Raw genomic sequence first — 22,978 nt, 5'->3', positions numbered from 1 at the left:
AAACATTTCATATGCAAACCAATTAAAAACATCTTAAAATCCCACACAGACCCTCCATGATGCAGAGTGGTAAGCGGCAGTAACGCAGCCGAAGCTCTGCTCACGGCCGGAGTTCGATTCCAACGGAAGGAGGAACTCAAATCTCCGGTAAAAGGGGTCGAGGTCCACTCAGCTTCCCATCCATCCGTGGTCAGTTAAATGAGTGCCCGGCATATGCTGGGGGGTAAAGAAAGACCGGGGAAGGAACTGGCAGTCCCACCTCAAATATGCGGTCTGCCTAGTAAACGTCGCAAGACGTCACCCTAAGAGTCAGAAACGACTCGCCCTATAAGTGCGGGGACACCTTTACCTTTTAAAATCCCACAGAAACAGTAATAAAGCTCTGCACTTAAAAGGTTTGTTGAAAAAGGAAGGTCTTCTATAGGCACCACACAAAAAAAACACCTGTCTGATATGTATCAGGAGGAAGTTCAAAAAAGTAGATGCCACCACACAAAAGGCCAGGTTTCTCTATCATGCACAGTGGACTTCCTAATGAGATGGTATGCGTAAGAGGCCATCCTCTGCAGGTTTCAGTGATGGGCTGCATATATAATAGGTGAGATAATTTATTAAGCATCCTGGCCCCAACCTGTATAGGGCTTTAATCTATGTAGCCTGCAAGATGAAGAGAGGCTCCCATTGAAGTTCTTTCCATACTCTCTGCATTTAAATTGTTTCTCCTGTGTATCTTCTCTGGTGTAATGTAAACCTATTGCTTACATTGAAGCTTTCCACACTCCATGCATTAAAAAAGTTACTCCATAGTGTGTTCTTTGATGTGACATAAGGCTACTGCTCTGACTGAAGTGCTTTCCACACTCCTTGCATTTAAATGGTTTCTCACCTGTGTGTGTTCTGTGATGTAAAATAAGGTGACTGCTTACATTGAAGCACTTTCCACACCCTGCGTTTAAATGGTTTCTCCCCTGTGTGGGTTCTTTCATGTACTGTAAGCGTACTGCTCTGACTGAAGCTCTTTCCACACCCTGCATTTAAATGGTTTCTCCCGTGTGTGTTCTTTCATGTAAAGTAAGTTGATGATTTTGACTGAAGCTCTTTCCGCACTCACTGCATTTAAATGGCTTCTCCGCTGTGTGGGTTCTTTGATGTGAAGTAAGCTTACTTCTCTGACTAAAGCTCTGTCCACACTCCATGCATTTAAAGGGTTTCTCGCCTGTGTGTGTTCTGTGATGTAATTTAAGGCGACTGCTTACATTGAAGCTCTTTCCACACTCCCTACACTTAAATAGTTTCTCCCCTGTATGGGTTCTTTGATGCAAAGTAAGGTGACTGTTCTGACTGAACCTCTTTCCACACTCCCTGCATTTAAATGGTTTCTCCCCGGTATGGGTTCTTTGATGCAAAGTAAGGTGACTGCTCTGAGTGAAGCTCTTTCCACACTCCCTGCATTTCAATGGTTTCTCGCCTATGTGGGTTCTTTCATGTACTTTAAGGTTACCCCTCTGACTGAAGCTCTTTCCACACTCCTTGCATTTAAATGGTTTCTCCCGTATGTGGGTTCTTTCATGTACTTTAAGGTTACCACTCTGACTGAAGCTCTTTCCACACTCCCTGCATTTCAATATTTTCTCCCCTGTGTGTGTTCTTTCATGTAAAGTAAGTTGACGATTTTGACTGAAGCTCTTTCCACATTCTTTGCATTTCAATGGTTTCTCGCCTGTGCGGTTTCTTTCTTGTAATGTAAGGTGATCATTCCGATGAAAGCTCTTTCCACATTCCTTGCATTTAAATGGTTTCTCCCCTGTGTGGGTTCTTTCAGGTAATGTAAGTTGACAATTTTGACTGACGCTCTTTCCACACTCCTTGCATTTAAATGATTTCTCGGCTGTGTGTGTTCTGTGATGTAATTTAAGGCGACTGCTTACATTGAAGCTCTTACCACACTCCCGGCATTTAAATGGTTTCTCCCCGGTATGGGTTCTTTGATGCAAAGTTAGGTGACTGCTCCGACTAAAGCTCTTTCCACACTCCCTGCATTTAAATGGTTTCTTGCCTTTGTGGGTTCTTTCATGTATTTTAAGGTTACCACTCTGATTGAAGCTCTTTCCACACTTCCTGCATTTAAATGGTTTCTCCCCTGTGTGGGTTCTTTCATGTATTGTAAGCCTACTGCTCTGACTGAAGCTCATTCCACATTCCCTGCATTTCAATATTTTCTCCCCTGTGTGTGTTCTTTTATGTAAAGAAAGTTGACAATTTTGACTGAAGCTCTTTCCACACTCCTTGCATTTAAATGGTTTCTCGCCTGTGTGGGTTCTTTCATGTAATGTAAGGTGATCATTCCGACGGAAGCTCTTTCCACACTCCTTCCATTTAAATGTTTTCTCCCCTGTGTGGGTTCTTTCATGTAATGTAAGTTGATAATTTTGACGGAATATCTTTCCACACTCCTCGCATTTAAATGGTTTCTCCCCTGTGTGGGTTCTGTGGTGTAATTTAAGGTTACCACTTCCACTGAAGCTCTTTCCACATTGCCTGCATTTAAATTTTTGCTCCCCTATGTGCGTTCTGTGATGTAAAGTAAGACTATTTTTTACACTGGAGCTCTTTCCACACTCCCTGCATTTAAATGGTTTCTCCCCTGTGTGGGTTCTTTCATGTAATGTAAGGTTACTGCTCTGACTAAAGCTCTTTCCACACTCCCTGCATTTAAATGGCTTGTCCCCCGTGTAGGTTCTGTGATGTAATTTAAGGTTACTGCTTACACTGAAGCTTTTTCCACATTCCATGCATTTGAATGGTTTTTCTCCAGTGTGTGTTCTGGCATGAAAATTATGAGAAGTAGAGGAGTTCTTGCTCTCATTCTTTGCCTGCTTTATTTCACATGTTTTTGGTCCCCCATGTTTTCCAAACATCTCTTTCTGACTCTCAGTCTTGGCTATTACCAGTGGCACCATCTGCGGTTCTCTATAATTCTCATTCTTCTGCCCGTCACCTGCTGAGGGGGAAGAGGGTTGAAAAAAAGCATTGGAATTTCAATTCACAGATCAAGCCCAATTATCTGCTTCTTTATTTTTACATTTCCATAATTCCTCCTCTTTTGTCTTTGCATTCCCAGATGAAACCAAGATTACCTGAGCACAGTTTTGAAATTTCTTTCAAAGATACAGATAAACTAATCAATTCTGAACTGAAATTATTCTCCCTGCTCCAAAACAAAGAAAGATCTTAGATCTCCTATAGTTGAATAGCACAAGGGTATGTATATCCAAATGTCACTTGTGGACAGGAAACTGTACATAAAGCAAAAAGACCCAGACAGTAAGGGACAGGATACTTCTAAATATCAGTTGCTGGGAACTGCAGGAGGGAGCAACAGTTGCATTCAGGTCCTGTCTGCTTGCTTCCCATAGGCATGCTGCACTAGAGGGGCCATTGGCCTGATCCAACAGGCTCTTCTTATGTTCTTAAAGACATCTAAGACGTCCTCCAGGAGAACTCACACCCTGATGGGTTAATTAATCTGCAAGGAATGATATCACACAGGAACCGAACAATCCTACAATTCCCAAACCAAAAAGGCCCTCACAACGCAGCTGAACATCTACCTGTTGATGTCGCCTCTTCTTTGGGATCCAGGATAAAGGCATCTTCTCTTTCTTCCCAACACGAATGGAGGTCCGACTCTTTGAAGGAAATAGACAAAACTAGTTACTTTTGACCAGAAACAGGTCCATATTTATTGATTGATTGACTGATTGTATTTATATACTGCCCCATAGCCAAAGCTCTCTGGGTGGTTTACAGTACCTAAAAACATTAAAAACAAATATACAAATTTAAAACACATCTTTTTAAAACAATTTAAGACACAATTTAAATACTTAAAACTATTTAAAACACATATAACACTTGATGTCACTAAGCCCAGATTTGTCTGGATTTCCTCCTACTGCCATACAACTGTGATATACATTTCTAAAATAATAGGCAATAAGCAGTGGGGTGAGGAGGAAGGGAAGGGCAGCAAATCTGCAGAACAGGACAAATTGGGCACAGCTCACTTCTCCTTGATTCTTAATAATTTGACTGCAGTCAAAAGTGGTCAGACAGAAATATAAGAACAAAAGAAACTGTGATATACTGAATCAGACCACTGGTCCCTCTAGCTCAATACTGTCTATACTGGCTGGCAGCTGCTCTGCAGGTTTTCAGATAATGACCCTTCCAAGTTCCACCTGAAGATTCAAGGGATTAAACTTAGCTGAGCTAAGACAGGGATGGCCAAAGACCGACACTACACAAGTTTGCAATGATGCTCTGAACCGTAAGGGGAATGCCCGACTGATCTCTCCCCTTCATCAAAGCCCTGTACAATTAGATCTTGTTCTTCCAGCCAAGAGACTAAGCCCAGGTTTGACATTTCTTTCAAAGATACAGATAAGCTAGTTAGTTCTGAACTGAAATTATTCTCCTCTCTCCAAAACAAAGAACGATCTTAGATCTCCTGGAGATGAATAGCACAGGGACATGTAGATCCAAATGTCTCTTGTGGACAAGAAACTGTTCAAAAACCTCAGTTCAGTGACACTGTGGAAACCAATCCAGCTTCATCAACCCCTGTACAATTAGATCTTGTTCTTCCAGCCATACCCCTTTAGGATGCCAACCTTAACGTAATGAGGGGGTTTGAGAGTGTTGAAGAAGCTGAGAGCAATGCCGTCAGGAGTCTAGACCAAGAGGCTAGACTCCTAGCAGGGGCACCCATGGCGGAATGGTCAAAGCTGAGACACCAGACTAAGATGCATCCAAACTCAGAGGAAGGCAATGGTAAACCACCTCTGAATATCTCTTACCATGAAAACACTATGAACAGAGTATCCAAAATGCAATATGAGATACTGCTGGAAGATGAGACCCCCAGGTCAGAAGGCACTCACCGAGCTACTGGGGAAGAACAAAGGACAAGTATGAGCAGCGCTGTGACTAATGACGCAGCTGGCTCAAAGCTGAAAGGAAGCCCAGAGGCTGATGCGCACAGATGTGAAAGTAGAGTCCGGAGTTGTAGGACGCACACGATAGCAACATGGAATGTGAGAAGCATGAACCAGGGAAAGTTAGAAATTGTCAAGCAAGAAATGGAACGCATCAATGTTACAATACTTGACGTGAGTGAATTAAAATGGACGGGAATTTTCAATCAGGCAACTACAAAATACTTTATGCAGGAAATGAGAAATCAAGAAGAAATGAGGTTGCTTTAATAGTGAGAAGTACTGTAGCAAAAGCAATTAGGAGCTACAACGCAAGGTCTGAGCGAGTGATATCAATGAGATTAAATGGGAAACCTATCGACATAGCCATCATCCAAGTCTACGCTCCAACATCAAACGTAGAAGAAGAAGAATTGGAGAGATATTACGCAGAAGTACAGGAGGAAATTGATCACACACCAAAACAAGATAAGATGATAATCATGGGGGACTGGAATGCAAAAGCAGGGAACAGAGAAGAACTAGGAATTGTGGGGAAATGGGGCTTAGGAGACAGAAATGAAGCAGGAGACAGACTTATTGAATTCTGTGAAGCCAATAATTTGTTTCTTGCAAACACATTTTTTGAGCAACCGAAAAGACGACTGTACACGTGGACATCACCAGATGGTCAATATGGGAATCAAATTGATTATATAACGGGCAACAGAAGATGGAGAAGTTCCATACTTTCTGCGAAAACAACACCAGGAGCAGACTGTGGTACAGATCATGAACTGGTCATATCGAAAATCAGAGTAAAGCTAAAGAAGAACAACAAAGTAATCACAATGTCAAAATACAATTTAAATAAAATCCCAGAAAAATATAAAGATCAAATAAGGAACAGGTTTGAGGCTTTAAACTTAGTTGACAGAGAACCAGAAGAACTATAGAGTGAACTCAGACACATTATCAGGGAAGAATGCAAAAAGACAATACCTCTAGTTCAAAAGAGAGAAAAACTTCAATGGATGACTGAAGAAACTCTTAAAATGGTTAAAGAGAAAAGGAAAGCAAAAGGAGACAGAAACACAGTCAGAACCCTAAATGCAACAATACAGCGACTAGCAGGTAGGGACAAAGAGAACTGTTTCAATAGTTATTGTATAGAAATAGAAGAGGACAACAAAAAGGGAAAAACAAGAGCCCTGTTCCAAAAGATTAGAGAAATGAAAGGGAAATTTAAACCAAGAGTAGAGATGTTGAATAATCAACAGGGGAACACACTGACTGACCAAGATGAAATAAAAGGAAGATGGAAGCAATACCCTGAAGAACTCTATAAAAGAGATGCAAAGATGACAGATTCATTCACGGAGGAGCCACATGATGAAGAACCAGAAATTTTAGAATGCGAGGTGAAAGCTGCTCTTAAAATACTTGGAGGAAACAAATGATCAGGAACAGATGGCTACAAGCTACTGAGACTGAATCTGTCCAAATTTTGACAAACATCTGTCAAGAAATATGGAAAACTAAACAATGGCCCACAGGCTGGAAGTGTTCCATATACATCCCGATTCCAAAGAAAGGGGATCCCAGGAAATGCAGTAATTATCGAACTATTGCCTTAATATCCCATGCAAGTAAAGTAATGCTCAAGATTCTACAACAAAGGCTCTTACCATATATGGAGCGAGAAACGCCAGACATCCAAGCTAGATTTAGAAAGGGAAGAGGCACCACAGATCATATTGTAGTTTGTGAAGGGTGCTGAGAGGAGACTCCTATTCCACTGAGAGAGCTCCAGTGGCCAGACTGGTTTAACAGTTAGCCACTCTGATTGACGCTCTGTGAGGGGAACAGGGCGTCTCCTAGCAACTCTCAGCACCCTTCACTAACTACATTTCCCAGGATTCTCTGAGGGAAGCCATGACTGTCTCAAGTGAAATCAAGTCTGGTGTGGGTGTGGCCCCGTGATTACCCAAGCCCAGCAGCTGTGGGTCTGGCTTTTAGAACAATGACAGTTGGTTCTTACTGAACATGTCCCACATTATCATTGGGTCCCAGCCAAAATTTATTAAATTAATTAAAAATCAGCCAGGCATTTCAATATGGAAATTCCTGCCTTCTCTGGACCCTTTCCTGCTGCAGCAAAGGTCCCCTTTCAAGGGCGCTGCTGCAATTCCTGCTTCCCGGGATCTCTGCTAGCTGAGGGAACGGCCCTTGTTCTAGCTGCCAGGGAGCCTTTCTCGGGGACCTTCTTGCCTGCTGCCTTTGCTGTGTCTCTGCCTGAGTCAAAGAGTCTCTGTGCTCCAGTTCTGCTTCCAGACTTCCCACCAGGGCTGGCAAAGCTAAATCTTGCTCTCTGTCCTGTCTTCTGGAAGTCATTCCCTACAAACTGTAGCCTCCACCTCCTCGTCCTCTTCTCCAAACTGCCGCTTCTTCCTGCTTCAAAGAGAAAAGCTGACCTTTGGGCAGAGGAAGGCAGAGGGAGGAGGCAGCGGGTGCTCCCGGGAGCATCTCTTCCCACTGGGGGTTTACAGTACAAGGCACAGAGTGTCAATCATCTGCTGAGGATGCAGGAGAAGATGCTCTGCTGGAGTTTGGGAGCTCCTGACCACTCTTCCTTCTGCTGCAAGGTAAGATTTTTCATCACGGGGCAGCAGAAGGCGCCAGGTAGAGGCACTTTTCGCACTGAATGATCAAAAAGCCCCAAGAACAGAGGAAGTTGCGTTCTACCAGATCAGAGAATTGGTCCATCTAGACCCGCCTGCTTACAGCAACTAGCTGTGGATGTCAGGCAGAGAAAGACCTTTCCCAGCACCTCCTACCAGATCCTTTCACCCCTCTTGGAGCTGCCAGGGACTAAACCTCGGACCTTATACATGCAAAGCAGCTGTTCCCCTTCTGAGCTGCAGTCCCTCCCCAAATATCCAGGGCCCAGGCACCCATTTCCACGACAGCATCCCTGCAGTGGAAGGTTAAATAGCACAGGTGCTAAATCCATACCTTCAACATTCATCAGTCAAGGGGGAAAAGTGCCCTTACCGAGAGAGGCCACCGTCTCATAATTCTCCTCCATGACTTCCCTGTGCAGAGCTCTTTGGCCGGGATCCAGCAGGGCCCATTCCTCCTCCGTGAAATACACGGCCACCTCCTCAAAGGTCACCAGACCCTGGAAGGGCAACAGATCTTGGTAAATGAAGAGGCACTTTCTCCAACATGCACCATTTGCCCAGCCTAAAACTTGAATAGCTTTTAAAGATGAATGGACGAATCCATGGAGAATGAGGACATCAGTGGCTACGAGCCACAATGGCAAGGCATTGCCTCCACTGCCAGAGGCAGTATGCTGGGAATTGGAGCATAGCAGCACATTGTCAGCTACACTTTGGTTCTTATTGGACGAATAGCCTGACCAGTGAGGCACACTGGGATTTATTTATTTATTTATTTTATTGCATTTATATACCGCCCCATAGCTGATGCTCTCTGGGCGGTTTACAACAATTAAAAACATTAAAAACAGACATACAAATTTTAAAAACATTTTAAAAAGCAATTTAAAAGCACATGCTAAAATGCCTGGGAGAAGAGGAAAGTCTTGACCTGGTGTCAAAAAGGTAACACTGTTGGCATCAGGCGCACCTCATCGCATATATCATTCCATAATTTTGGGGCCACCACTGAGAAGGCCTTCTACCTTGTTGCCATCCTCTGAGCTTCCCTCGGAGTGGGCACCCAGAGGAGGGCATTTGTTGTTGAGGAGAGGCATGTCAGGTGAGGCGTTCCATCACGTATTTTGGTCCCAAGCCATGTGACTCTCTTCTTGACCCCCCGTCATTTCGTGATGAGTTCAATCCCAGAAACGGCTTGACTCTTGAAAAAGATCCCATCTCTCTAAGAGTGTATTTTAACAGTCACGTGTGTACACGCTAGTTCTACCAGACACAAGTGGGGCGAGTGCTCGTGTGTTCAAGTACTGCTTGCAGGCTTCCCACAGGCATCTGGTCGGCCACTGCAAGAACAGGGTGCAAGAACAGACGGGCTATTGGCCTGATCCGGCAGGCTCTCCTTATGCAGCCTCAGAGGTAGTATTCTCCCAGAGCCCTCCCCAGTACGCTCAGGGAGATCCACCCCAGCTGTCCCCTCAGTCTCTCCCCCAATGATCCTTCCCTTACCTGATTGGGCTGCCCGGCTGCTCTTTCCACTCTATCCCACAGAAGAGACAATCCGGATGGTGCCTCTGAGGCCATGGCGCTGCCTGAGAGGGAGGAGTAAACTAGGCCAGCTCTGGGACTCCCACAGCTTTCACCACGATGCACGTTTCGTAGGGAGCAGCTCTCAAGGGCCTGCAGGGGAGAGACGAGGGATGGGAGGGATTTCACTCTTCATGCCAATTTGGGTTCCAGAGGTTTGAATATTATAAGCAGCCTCAATCCAAATCAATAAATGGCACGTCCCTTTCCTCTGTTGTTTTCCCCCACAATGCTTGATCTGCAAAAGGCCTTAAAGGCCCCAAATCTCTCTCAGAACATTCTCCAGTTTCTTCCAGACTTTTCTCCATGCTTGGGCACCTGTTGTGTCTTTAGCCACCCCCAGGAATTTCACCCATCTTGGACCCCTCGCCTCTCAACTCTGCTTCTGCTTCCGCAAAGCCTTAATTCCTGCTCACCACAGAGTGTCTTCTCCACATTGTGAATCATTTCAGGCTTTTATTATTGGGCCCTTTTCATCATGGATATAATAGTGACAAATAGTGGTAACAAGAGAGGAAGCTCTAGGCTTAATGGACAATATAAAAACTGACAAGTCACCGGGCCCGGATGGCATCCACCCGAGAGTTCTCAAAGAACTCAAATGTGAAATGACTGATCTGCTAACTAAAATATGTAATTTGTCCCTCGGGTCCTCCTCCATGCCTGAGGACTGGAAAGTGGCAAATGTAACGCCAATATTAAAAAAGGGATCTAGGGGGGATCCTGGAAATTACAGGCTAGTTAGCTTAACTTCTGTCCCTGGAAAACTGGTAGAAAGTATTATTAAAGCTAGATTAACTAAGCACATAGAAGAACAAGCCTTGCTGAAGCAGAGCCAGCATGGCTTCTGCAAGGGAAAGTCTTGTCTCAGTAACCTATAGTGTCAACAAGCATATAGATAGAGGTGATCCAGTGGACATAGTGTACTTAGACTTTCAAAAAGCATTTGACAAGGTACCTCACCAAAGTCTGAGGAAGCTTAGCAGTCATGCAATCAGAGGAGAGGTCCTCTTGTGGATAAGGAATTGGTTAAGAAGCAGAAAGCAGAGAGTAGGAATAAATGGACAGTTCTCCTAATGGAGGGCTGTAGAAGGTGGAGACCCTCAAGGATCGGTATTGGGACCTGTACTTTTCAATTTGTTCATTAATGACCTAGAATTAGGAGTGAGCAGTCAAGTGGCCAGGTTTGCTGATGACACTAAATTGTTCAGGGATGTTAAAACAAAGAGGGATTGCGAAGAACTCCAAATAGACCTCTCCAAACTGGCTGTGCTGTGCCACCCTAGTCAGAGGCAGCATGCTTCTGAAAACCAGTTGCCGGAAGCCTCAGGAGGGGAGAGTGTTCTTGCACTCGGGTCCTGCTTGCGGGCTTCCCCCAGGCACCTGGTTGGCCACTGTGAGAACAGGATGCTGGACTAGATGGGCCACTGGCCTGATCCAGCAGGCTCTTCTTATGTTCTTATGTTCTTATGAATGGGCGGAAAAATGGCAAATGCAATTCAATATAAACAAGTTAAAATTATGCATATTGGAGCAAAAAATCTGAATTTCACATATACGCTCATGCGGTCTGAACTGGCGGTGACCGACCAGGAGAGAGACCTCGGGGTTGTAGTGGACAGCACGATGAAAATGTCGACCCAGTGTGTGGCAGCTGTGAAAAAGGAAAATTCCATGCTAGGGATAATTAGGAAAGGTATTGAAAATAAAACAGCCGATATCATCATGCCGTTGTATAAATCTATGGTGCGGCCGCATTTGGAATACTGTGTACCGTTCTGGTCGCCTCATCTCCAAAAGGGTATTATAGAGTTGGAAAAGGTTCAGAAGAGGGCAACCAGAATGATCAAGGGAATGGAGCGACTCCCTTACGAGGAAAGACAGTTGGGGCTTTTTAGTTTAGAGAAAAGGCGGGTCAGAGGAGACATGATAGAAGTGTATAAAATGATGCATGGCATTGAGAAAGTAGATAGAGAAAAGTTCTTCTCCCTCTCTCATAATACTAGAACTCGTGGACATTCAAAGAAGCTGAATGTTGGAAGATTCAGGACAGACAAAAGGAAATACTTCTTTACTCAGCGCATAGTTAAACTATGGAATTTGCTCCCACAAGATGCAGTAATGGCCACCAGCTTGGATGGCTTTAAAAGATTGGACAAATTCATGGAGGACAGGGCTATCAATGGCTACTAGCCATGATGGCTGTGCTCTGCCACCCTAGTCAGAGGCAGCATGCTTGTGAAAACCAGTTGCCGGAAGCCTCAGGAGGGGAGAGTGTTGTTGCACTCGGGTTCTGCTTGCGGGCTTCCCCCAGGCACCTGGTTGGCCACTGTGAGAACAGGATGCTGGACTGGATGGGCCACTGGCCTGATCCAGCAGGCTCTTCTTATGTTCTCATGAAAAACTTAATCTGCACAGGTATTATTTCCATGTCATGCCCCTGACAGTTGGCATAAAAATAGGTTTTGCACACATTGTAAAGAAATTGTGGGGGTGAATTTGGTCTAATGACTCCATCTTGGAGCTTCCTGGGGATGCAAAATGCCTCCACTCTTTCCATCAGAAATACGGGGAGAGGAATCCTGACCTGCATTCAGTCTAGTTCAGCTCACTTACCAATGAAAAGAGTATGAAGAACTACTTGCAATACATCCATTTCAAAATCAGCAGGATGCCTTGTTGGTACCATCCACTCGTATAATCCAAGTTAACCTTTACACATTTCTGGACTACAACCCCCATCTTCCCTGGCATTTGGCCATGTTGTCTGGGGCTGATGGGAGATGCAGTCCAACAATACCTGGAGGGCACCAGGTTACAGAACGCTGCTCCAAGTTGAGCAGGTGATGCACGAAGTTGAAAGCTTAACAGCAAACTCATCTACTGTATAGGGTTGAACAATGTTGGATGTTGTATCTGGCGCAAGCAGATGCCCAGGATGCAGAACAGTATATTGACAGGCTAGATGCCAGTTGAAGCAATGAGCCGGACAAGCAATAAGTTTTAAAGAGTCACTTTACTGACAATATATCACAAGCTCTCTCTGTACAAACTCCGCGACCCCCACACTCACAAGAGTCTGCTGGCCCTCTATATAGATAAGGCCAGCTGCCCGAGCCTAGGTTGCTTAGCAACGTGTCCTTGAAGATGGCTCGAGCTCTGCCAACTTTCGCTTCTAAGTCACGTAGCTCACTTGTGGAAATTTAACCTCTGCTTTCTCGGTTTAATAGCCAACAATCCCCCACCTTAAATTTCCACATTCAGCCAGTTACATTTCTCTTCCATTTACATGTGTTACATTTTACATGTCATTACATTTACATCATTTGGTTTTATTCTTCTGATACATTTCCTTTTATTTCAGTTTACATCACTTTCATTTGTAATACAGTTACTCCATTGCAATCTCAGCATCATTTTCATGATATTTCATTACTCTTCATGATTTCCATCATCCCACTTTTTCCAGTTACTGAAGTCTATATGTTTAATGGAATTTATTTTAAATCTAACAGGTGGAATACCTTTTGTTGTTCTCTCTGATCTGCGTGGTTGTATTTCTGCCTTAGTGTCTGTGTCTGTGTCAGGCGATTCCTCTGTTTCTCTCTCAGAGCTAGAACTTGATTCACTACTGCTGCCTGTTTCTTCTTGTTTTATTGGTACTGTGTCTGCCTGTTCTTGTTCATTACTACCTTCAGTGTTTCCCAACTCCACATATGTTTTCTCTTCCCAATCCTGCTCTATTGCTTGCACGCTTCTGCTTAACACTACAGACCTTTGTTTTGGCAGCCATATTCTGTAATACGTGTTTTCAAATCCCAGCATGTACCCTTTGTCTGCTCTCCTTTGCAGCTTCCCTGTCCTTTTACTTTTTGGGAACATGTACCCAGCATTCTGCTCCAAACCTAATCAAATGGTTTAATCTGGGTTTTCTGTCATACAATTTCTGATAAGGAGACATTCCAGTGGCCTTATGGAATATTCTGTTTTGAATGTAAGCTGAATACAGAACACACTCTCCCCAGAAACCTTGTGTTAAAGAGGAGTCACATAGCATTGATCTTATTGAGTCCTGAAGCAACCTGTTCCAGCGTTCAGCTAACCCGTTCTGATGAGGACTATAAGGGGCTGTTAACTCCTGTTTTATTCCTCTTTTATCCAAGTATTCAGTAAAAGAGTGTCCTAAGAACTCTCCTCCTTGATCTGATCTTATTCTCTGTATTTTGACACCAAACTGCACTTCAATTTTTGTAAGAAATCTTTTCAGTTTCTCTGCAGCTTCACTTTTAGCTTTTAGTAAATAAACAGTGCAGAATTTTGAAAAATCATCAACTATTGTCAGGAAATATCTTGCACCCCCCTGAGTAGGTTGAAATGGCCCCACTAAGTCCACGTGTATTAATTGATAAGGTGCATTTGTACTGGGCACGGCTTCTTTGTTCTTTGCAGCCACAACTGCCCTAGTTTGTTTACACACGTGGCAGTCTACATATTTTTCACAGTTTCTCAATGTCACATCATTACTGTTCTCTGTTGTTTTCACCACATTTTCATATCCTATATGGCCTAGTTTTCTGTGCCATAAATGAACACAATTATTATGGGGTTTCTTATTAGCACACATGAGTACATGATTTGTTTGTTTCACGTGTAAGAAGAACAATGAGTTCCTCACTATTCCTTTCATGAATATTTTTTCTCCTCTCATTACAGGCACTGAACCCCTTTTGAACATTACTGTGAACCCCATTTCATTGAGTTTCGACACAGCCATAATGTTACATTCGATATCAGGAACAAACAGCACATCTGTCATAATGGTATTGAAACCTGCTAATTTCACTGTACCCCTACTTTTGATCTGTTTCTAAGATCCATCAGCCATTATTACATGATCCTCTACGTCACAAAATGTATGAAACATAGACTTATCTTTGATTATACTATTTGTTGCCCCACTGTCAATTGCCCATAAATCTTTACAGTTATTTCCCTGCTCATTGTTAATACATTGCTTATTCTTACTAGCATAGATCACCTGTACACATGGTTTTCTTCCTCTTTCTCTTCTTCTTGCTTCACAATTCCTTTGAAGATGTTGCTTGGAACCACAAAAATAACATGCCTTTTGTCCATACAGTCTCTCTTGTGCTGCTTTGTTGTTCTGCTTTTCCACGTTGTGTTTAGACTCAGTCTTTTCCTGCTTTGCCATTTCTTGCCTCCTTTGAAATTCTTGTAAAAGTTTGCCTTCTATATAATCCATATTGAGATTTGCATCGTCCATTGCTTCCAAAGAGCTCACCAGACTATCATAACTTGAATCTAGTGAAGCTAATGTGATATACACTTTTTGCGTTTGAGAATGTTCAATTTCACGTTCTGACAACTCAGTAAACAGTCTGTTTATTTCCAACAAATGCTCTGACATGGTTGTATCTCCAGATAAGCGCATCTGATACAATCTTCTGGCAAGATATATTTTAGAACTGGCAGTCTTTTTCACATGAATATTTCTTAAAGTTTCCCAGGTTTCCTTTGCCATTGTTGCATCACGCACGTGCAGTAATTGAGAATCATCAATAGCAAGAACAATTAACGCCTTTGCCCTCTCATCCAGCCTTCTCCAATCTGCTGGAATAGGCACCCCGGCGGGTGGGTCTTCTGCGATAGCTTTCCACAGGTCTTCTTTCACTAGAAAAGCCTGCATTCTCTGTTTCCAAGTGCCATAATTTTTCCCTGTCAGCCTTTCCAAGGGAATCCCGGCCGATAACGTAACAGACATACTTTCACTTTTCATAGTTCACCGCCTTTGTAATTAGAGCTTCTCACCTCTGTCCTTCAGTCAGGTTTTTTTTTTTCCCACAGCTCTCTCACAGCTTTCAGCTCAGCTTTCGGTTTCTCCGTCTCTCTGCTGTTTTTCTCGCTGGTCTGCAGTTCTGGCTTTTCTCTGCCGCTTTTCTGCAATCCTCAGCACCAGGTAACCATCAGCACCAGGTAACCATCCTCTGCTACCACTTGTTGGATGTTGTATCTGGCGCAAGCAGATGCCCAGGATGCAGAACAGTATAGTGACAGGCTAGATGCCAGTTGAAGCAATGAGCCGGACAAGCAATAAGTTTTAAAGAGTCACTTTACTGACAATATATCACAAGCTCTCTCTGTACAAACTCCACGACCCCCACACTCACAAGAGTCTGCTGGCCCTCTATATAGATAAGGCCTGCTACCCGAGCCTAGGTTGCTTAGCAATGTGTCCTTGAAGATGGCTCGAGCTCTGTCAACTTTTGCTTCTAAGTCACGTAGCTCACTTGTGGAAATTTAACCTCTGCTTTCTCGGTTTAATAGCCAACAAACAACTGAGGCAATAAGTTGATTTAATTATTATTATTATTACTGATACATTTTATTATATTTTTATATTTCTATGCAGGTCTTCCTCTAATGAGCTCACCATGATTTGTCCCCCTCCTTTTGTCTTCACCACGACACTGTCACTGGGCCCAGGACACCACCTGAATTTCACTCCTGAGCAGGGATTTGAATCTGGGTTCCTGTGGACATAGCATTAAACTATGATTCCAATAATACAACAGACACACACACCTGCACAGACGTTGAAGGTCCCACACAGAGTGGATGTCCGAAATCTGAAGTGGCACATAAAAATTCTGCACTGTTTATCCTCACAACAATCCAGTGAGGTGGGCTGGGCTGAACAAAAGTGGTCACTGCCCCAGGGTCACCCAGGGACCTGCATAGATCTGGGGGGGGGAGAGATCATAGACCCCTTACTTTTTTGGGAGCAGGCTCTCAGCAGAGTCCCCATGTCTCCAGCAACCTATGAGCCAATCAGCAAGAAAGGAGAGTGTATTAGCAACTGAGAAGAGTCTTCTAACATGCTTCCTTGTTCTTTCCTGATAATTAGAGTGCACTTATGAATTTGCAACTACACTACTGTAGAGATGTGAAGGCCCATAACAAAAGTGGAAAAATTTGGAGGGAAAGCAGGTTTTTTCTCCCCCCCCGTTGCTCTGACCCCTCACCCCCCAACAAAAATACCAAATCCCCCCCCCTTGCACCTCTTTGCCCTCTGCACGCTCCCGCTTCCTCCTCTCTGGGCCTAATACTTTCTTTACCCGGAATACCAATGAAGACAGCCCTCCTACTTCCCCTTCAATATGCTCTCCCCCCTCCATGTGATTAAGACTTCCTGCCTCTCTAGGAACCAGAACTCCTTTCCTTAACCCATCGGAGGACTAAGTGGCAAAAGCTGCTTCTGCCCCCCCACTGCCAACATTTTCCTCCCTCCCTTCTGTCCCATTATTGCACCTCATCCTGATCTCTTGCCTCCCGCAGAAGCAGTGGCAAGATAGGTGTGTGCGTGTGTGCTGTGTGATATATACAATATACACATTTGTGTGTAAAAAGTGTTCAGGAGGGACGGTGTAAAAGCTGGAATGGAACACGCTGGAATGGGCTCATTAGAAAAGAAATTGATGCCAAAAACACTAGGATGTGTTAGAGACACATGAGAACAACATTTAGGAACAAAAACCATTCCGATAGCATTTTTATCAACCCATTAACAACCAAAATGCCCTCCGGAACGGAATGAACAGCCCCGAATGGCGACTTCCCAGCGAGCCAGACCCACCAAATTCACCAGTCCCACATGACTAAATGGGATGCATGCAATAAGACACAAAACGTCCACGCAAACCACGTTCCAATACCCGTTCCGGGATATAATACATTTTTACGTAAACCAGCCCAGAACAGAAACTTCCAAATCAGCCAGACCTATCAAAATTCACCAACCACACATGTTGCTGCCTCTCCTTTTGTTGGGAAATGGGAGATAGCACAGGATGACCCAGGAACCTCTGGGGTGATCAGCAATACCCTTTCTTGCTGTTTGTAGGTCCACTAAGCAGCACTATTGGTGCTGCTACCAGGTTGGGAATGGCTGGTGAATTGGGGAGGGAGAGAGAAAGAGAGATTGGAGGGGCAAGTTGGCTGGCAGAAGGGGGAGAGAATAGACTTTGCTTTCTGTGAAATAGATGTGCTATCACAGGAAAAAAACTGGGTTCAAAGAAGTGCTCTTGTGTGCTTGGGCTCAGACTCCACCTCTGCCTTGTATTCAAGTTCTGGGCCAAACCTCACCAGTTTGCTTTCTGTGAAATGAGTTTCTGACACAACTACTTTCAAAATCAAGGTTATTAAAGTCTGGAACCTGTGGGAGGGACTCCAACTCATTGGGCAGAGTGCAAGAGGTGGAGGCAGAAGAACTTTCCAGTCAAAAGGCTCTCAGGCAAGAAGGCTGGAGAACAGGACCTTGGACAGCCACTGCCAGTCTGAGGGCCAAACTAGAGGAGATACCAATCATGCAACAAACAATTGCACGATGAGCTTTGCAACACTAAATTGAAGGTGCAGGGCAGCTGATCCCTAGTGGGGTCCTGACATGCACCTGTTATTTACATTGGGAACAACAAGAATAACACCAGCTCAACAGTCTAATCACTTTTACTGGCTAGATCCCAAGGATGAGGCAGGAGGGGACAGGAACAGGGAGTCCTTCAAGAAACCTGGTCCCCAAGATCAGCAGTTGTGCAACTGACCTCCCAGTCAGTAATCTTCACACTTGTGATTCCAGAAAATGGCATTCAGAGGCATACTGCTTCCCAGAGAGAAACTACAGGAAAGCATCATTAACAATTGCATAACATGAATTAGTTACACAACATGGATTAGTTTGAAGTTACCAGACCATTCATATATCTGGCCCAGAACTATCTATCCCAACAAACTGCCTCCCCCAATAATTTAAGCAGAGATTTTCTGCAGCTTTGCTGCCTTTCCTAAAGGCCCTTCTATTGCCTGGAGAAGCCATTTGGCTATGTGACCACTGACAAAACCCAATTCTCACTCCTTTTCTCTATGCGTACCAGATGACAGTGAAGTCCTTCATTTGCCTGCTAGGAAATAGCACTGAGACCAGATGAGACTGTGGAGTGAAATCAGTTTGGAAAATGTATTTAAAATACATCAGCAGAAAACTAGTGAATTCATTTTACTTTATGAAAGATGTTAGAATAGCCAATACAAAAAACATCTAAGCAAAATAAAAACCATGTTATACACAAAAATACATTTTTAGTTATTTATATTAATAAAATGTGTACACTGCAGAAGAATTTTATAAAGAACATAAAATGTACATTAAAATGGTCAATAAAAAAATCAACATTTAAAAAACACTAAAAACCAATAAAATCAACAGTTAAAGGTATGCTAAACTAAACTATATGAAAACAATCAGTAAGGAGACCATTAGAAACAAGGACTAGTATTATTTTATTTTCATTTATAAATCACTTCCCAGAAAGTATCTCAAAAATACCAACAGTAAAAAAAACATTTCATACGCAAACCAATTAAAAACATTTTAAAATCCCACACAGACGCTCCGTGACGCAGAGTGGTAAGCGGCAGTAATGCAGCCGAAGCTCTGCTCACGTCTGCAGTTCGATTCCAATGGAAGGAGGAAGTTGAATCTCCGGTAAAAGGGGTCGAGGTCCACTCAGCCTCCCATCCATCCGTGGTCAGTAAAATGAGTGCCTGGCATATGCTGGGGGGTAAAGAAAGACCAGGGAAGAAACTGGCAGTCCCACCTCATATATACAGTCTGCCTAGTAAACGTCGCAAGACGTCACCCTAAGAGTCGGAAACGACTCGCACTACAAGTGCGGGGACACCTTTACCTTTTAAAATCCCACAGAAACAGTAATAAAGCTCTGCCCTTAAAAGGTTTGTTGAAAAAGGAAGGTCTTCTATAGGCACAACAAAAAAAAGACACCTGTCTGATATGTAACAGGAGGAAGTTCAAAAAAGTAGATGCCACCACACAAAAGGCCAGGTTTCTCTGTCATGCACAGTGGAATTCCTAATGAGATGGTATGCGTAAGAGGCCATCTTCTGCAGACTTCAGTGATGGGCTGCATATATAACAGGTGAGATAATCTTTTAAGCATCCTGGCCCCAACCTGTATAGGGCTTTAATCTATGTAGCCTGCAAGATGAAGAATAAAGCTCCCATTGAAGTTCTTTCCATACTCCCTAAATTTCAATTGTTTCTCCTGTGTATCCCCTGTGATGTAAGCCTACTGCTTTCATTGAATCTTTCCATACTCCGCACATTAAAAAAGTTACTCCACAGTGTTTTTTCATGCAAAGTGTGCTCTGACTGAACCTCTTTCCACTCACTACATTTAAATGGTTTCTCCCGTGTGGGTTCCGTGATGTAAAACAAGGCTACTGCTTACACTGAAGCTTTTTCCACACTCCCTGCATTTAAATGGTTTCTCCCCTGTATGGGTACTTTCATGTACAGTAAGGCTACTGCTCTGACTGAAGCTCTTTCCACACTCCCTGCATTTAAATGGTTTCTCACCTGTGTGGGTTCTTTCATGTACAGTAAGGCTACTGCTTACACTGAAGCTCATTCCACACTCCCTGCATTTAAATGGTTTCTCCCCTGTGTGGGTTCTTTGATGTGAAGTAAGGTGACCGCTCTGACTGAAGCTCTTTCCACACTCGTTACATTTAAATGGTTTCTCCCCTGTGTGGGTTCTTTGATGTGAAGTAAGGTGACCGCTCTGACTGAAGCTCTTTCCACACTCGTTACATTTAAATGGTTTCTCACCTGTGTGGGTTCTTTCATGTACAGTAAGGCTACTGTTTTCACTGAAGCTCTTTCCACACTCCTTGCATTTAAATAGTTTCTCCCCTGTGTGTGTTTGGTGATGTAATTTCAGGCTAATGCGTACACTGAAGCTCTTTCCGCACTCACTGCATTTAAATGGTTTCTCCCCTGTGTGTGTTCTTTCATGTAATCTAAGGCTACCACTCTGACTGAAGCTCTTTCCACACTCTTTGCATGTAAATGGCTTCTCCCCTGTGTGGGTTCTTTGATGCAAAGTAAGGACACTGCTCTGACTGAAGCTCTTTCCACACATACTGCATTTAAATTGTTTCTCCCCTGTATGGGTTCTTTGATGCAAAGTAAGCTTACTTCTCTGACTGAAGCTCTTTCCACACTCCCTGCATTTAAATGGTTTCTCCCCTGTATGGGTTCTTTGATGCGAAGTAAGGTGAGCGCTCTGACTGAAGCTCTTTCCACACTCCATGCATTTAAATGGCTTCTCCCCTGTGTGTGTTCTTTGATGTGAAGTAAGCTTACTTCTCTGACTAAAGCCCTGTCCACACTCCATGCATTTAAATGGTTTCTCTCCTGTGTGTGTTCGGTGATGTAATATCAGGTTACTGCTTACACTGAAGCTCTTTCCACACTCACTGCATTTAAATGGTTTCTCCCCTGTATGGGTTCTTTGATGCGAAGTAAGGTGACTGCTCTGACTGAAGCTCTTTCCACACTCTCTGCATTTAAATGGCTTCTCCCCTGTGTGGGTTCTTTGATGCGAAGTAAGCTCACTGCTCTGACTGAAGCTCTTTCCACACACCATGCATTTAAATGGTTGCTCCCCTGTGTGTTTAAGGTGATGTAATTTAAGGCTACTGCTTAGACTGAAGCTCTTTCCACACTCTCTGCATTTAAAAGGTTTCTCTCCTGTGTGGGTTCTTTTATGTGAAGTAAGATGATCGTTCTGAGTAAAGCTTTTTCCACATTCCCTGCATTTAAATGGTTCCTCCCCTGTGTGGGTTCTGTGATGTGAAGTAAGGCTATTTTTTACAATGAAGCTCTTTCCACATTCCATGCATTTAAATGGTTTCTCCCCTGTATGGGTTCTTTCATGTACAGTAAGGCTACTGCTCTGACTGAAGCTCTTTCCACACTCCCTGCATTTAAATGGTTTCTCACCTGTGTGGGTTCTTTCATGTACAGTAAGGCTACTGCTTACACTGAAGCTCATTCCACACTCCCTGCATTTAAATGGTTTCTCCCCTGTGTGGGTTCTTTGATGTGAAGTAAGGTGACTGCTCTGACTGAAGCTCTTTCCACACTCGTTACATTTAAATGGTTTCTCCCCTGTGTGGGTTCTTTGATGTGAAGTAAGGTGACCGCTCTGACTGAAGCTCTTTCCACACTCGTTACATTTAAATGGTTTCTCACCTGTGTGGGTTCTTTCATGTACAGTAAGGCTACTGCTTTCACTGAAGCTCTTTCCACACTCCTTGCATTTAAATAGTTTCTCCCCTGTGTGTGTTTGGTGATGTAATTTCAGGCTAATGCGTACACTGAAGCTCTTTCCGCACTCACTGCATTTAAATGGTTTCTCCCCTGTGTGTGTTCTTTCATGTAATCTAAGGCTACCACTCTGACTGAAGCTCTTTCCACACTCTTTGCATGTAAATGGCTTCTCCCCTGTGTGGGTTCTTTGATGCAAAGTAAGGTCACTGCTCTGACTGAAGCTCTTTCCACACACACTGCATTTAAATTGTTTCTCCCCTGTATGGGTTCTTTGATGCAAAGTAAGCTTACTTCTCTGACTGAAGCTCTTTCCACACTCCCTGCATTTAAATGGTTTCTCCCCTGTATGGGTTCTTTGATGCGAAGTAAGGTGAGCGCTCTGACTGAAGCTCTTTCCACACTCCATGCATTTAAATGGCTTCTCCCCTGTGTGTGTTCTTTGATGTGAAGTAAGCTTACTTCTCTGACTAAAGCCCTGTCCACACTCCATGCATTTAAATGGTTTCTCCCCTGTGTGTGTTCGGTGATGTAATATCAGGTTACTGCTTACACTGAAGCTCTTTCCACACTCACTGCATTTAAATGGTTTCTCCCCTGTATGGGTTCTTTGATGCGAAGTAAGGTGACTGCTCTGACTGAAGCTCTTTCCACACTCTCTGCATTTAAATGGCTTCTCCCCTGTGTGGGTTCTTTGATGCGAAGTAAGCTCACTGCTCTGACTGAAGCTCTTTCCACACACCATGCATTTAAATGGTTGCTCCCCTGTGTGTTTAAGGTGATGTAATTTAAGGCTACTGCTTAGACTGAAGCTCTTTCCACACTCTCTGCATTTAAAAGGTTTCTCTCCTGTGTGGGTTCTTTTATGTGAAGTAAGATGATCGTTCTGAGTAAAGCTTTTTCCACATTCCCTGCATTTAAATGGTTCCTCCCCTGTGTGGGTTCTGTGATGTGAAGTAAGGCTATTTTTTACACTGAAGCTCTTTCCACATTCCATGCATTTAAATGGTTTTTCTCCGGTGTGTGTTCTTTGATGAAAACTATGACAAGTAGAGGATTTCTTGCTCCCATTCTTTGGCTGCTTTCTTTCAGACGTTTTTGGTCCCCTGTGATTTCCAAATATCTCTTTTTGACTCTCAGTCTTGGCTATTACCAGTGGCACCATCTGTGGTTTTCTATAATTCTCATTCTGCCGGTCAACTGCTGGGGGGGAAGAGGGTTGAAAAAAACACATTGGAATTTCAAGGCAGAAACAAAGCATTTCATCACAGATGAAGCCCAATTATCTGCTTCTCTATTTTTACATCTCCATTATTCTCCCCCTTTTATCTTTGCATGGCCCTCCCTCCCTATTCAATATCTATATAAACTCGCTGACAAAACACCTGTCGGCAGTAAACTCTCACCCTCCTGTCTTGGCAAGGAGACACTTAACCTGTCTTCTATATGCCGACGACATTGCCCTGTTATGCCAAATGCAGGTGGGCTTACGTCGTCTCTTAAGAGAACTTGCCTCCTTTTGTGTGGAT

General features: G+C 43.6%; 2 protein-coding genes and 2 long non-coding RNA genes across 7 annotated transcripts in view; all 4 read right to left on the bottom strand.

Annotated features, from left to right (window-relative positions):
* Window positions 1-824: 824 nt before the first annotated feature.
* Window positions 825-2,792, bottom strand: LOC133379026 (oocyte zinc finger protein XlCOF6-like; the record flags this gene model as incomplete). Its single annotated transcript, XM_061613637.1, has 4 exons — window positions 2,704-2,792; window positions 2,452-2,622; window positions 1,067-1,605; window positions 825-904 (listed from the first exon to the last, which is right to left on the bottom strand). Coding segments are annotated over exons 1-4 (879 nt in total), but the record flags the coding sequence as incomplete, so codon positions are not given.
* Window positions 2,793-2,917: 125 nt separating this feature from the next.
* Window positions 2,918-8,155, bottom strand: LOC133381732 (uncharacterized). Its single transcript, XR_009761718.1, has 3 exons — window positions 8,031-8,155; window positions 3,612-3,689; window positions 2,918-3,001 (listed from the first exon to the last, which is right to left on the bottom strand). It is a non-coding gene; the product is annotated as an uncharacterized LOC133381732 (long non-coding RNA).
* A 7,484-nt stretch (window positions 8,156-15,639) lies between these two features.
* Window positions 15,640-16,373, bottom strand: LOC133381737 (uncharacterized). The gene is made up of 3 exons (XR_009761724.1): window positions 16,321-16,373; window positions 16,034-16,079; window positions 15,640-15,792 (listed from the first exon to the last, which is right to left on the bottom strand). It is a non-coding gene; the product is annotated as an uncharacterized LOC133381737 (long non-coding RNA).
* Window positions 16,374-18,545: 2,172 nt separating this feature from the next.
* LOC133381685 (oocyte zinc finger protein XlCOF6-like) overlaps window positions 18,546-22,978 on the bottom strand; it is a 74,916-nt gene continuing 70,483 nt past the window's right edge. Inside the window, exon 2 of one of the 4 annotated variants that reach the window (XM_061621077.1) lies at window positions 18,546-22,400. In XM_061621077.1, coding sequence (XP_061477061.1) covers window positions 19,513-22,400 — 2,888 coding nt within the window. In that variant the 3' untranslated portion in view covers window positions 18,546-19,512. Of the gene's footprint in view, window positions 22,510-22,978 lie in introns of all 4 variants that reach the window. The other 3 variants (XM_061621079.1, XM_061621076.1, XM_061621078.1) reach the window with 3 other exon arrangements.

Source organism: Rhineura floridana, chromosome 3, assembly GCF_030035675.1.
Source record: "Rhineura floridana isolate rRhiFlo1 chromosome 3, rRhiFlo1.hap2, whole genome shotgun sequence".
NCBI classification, from domain to species: domain Eukaryota; kingdom Metazoa; phylum Chordata; class Lepidosauria; order Squamata; family Rhineuridae; genus Rhineura; species Rhineura floridana.
The sequence above is the reverse complement of the archived record's forward strand: the minus strand, read 5'-3'. Positions and strand labels throughout refer to the sequence as shown.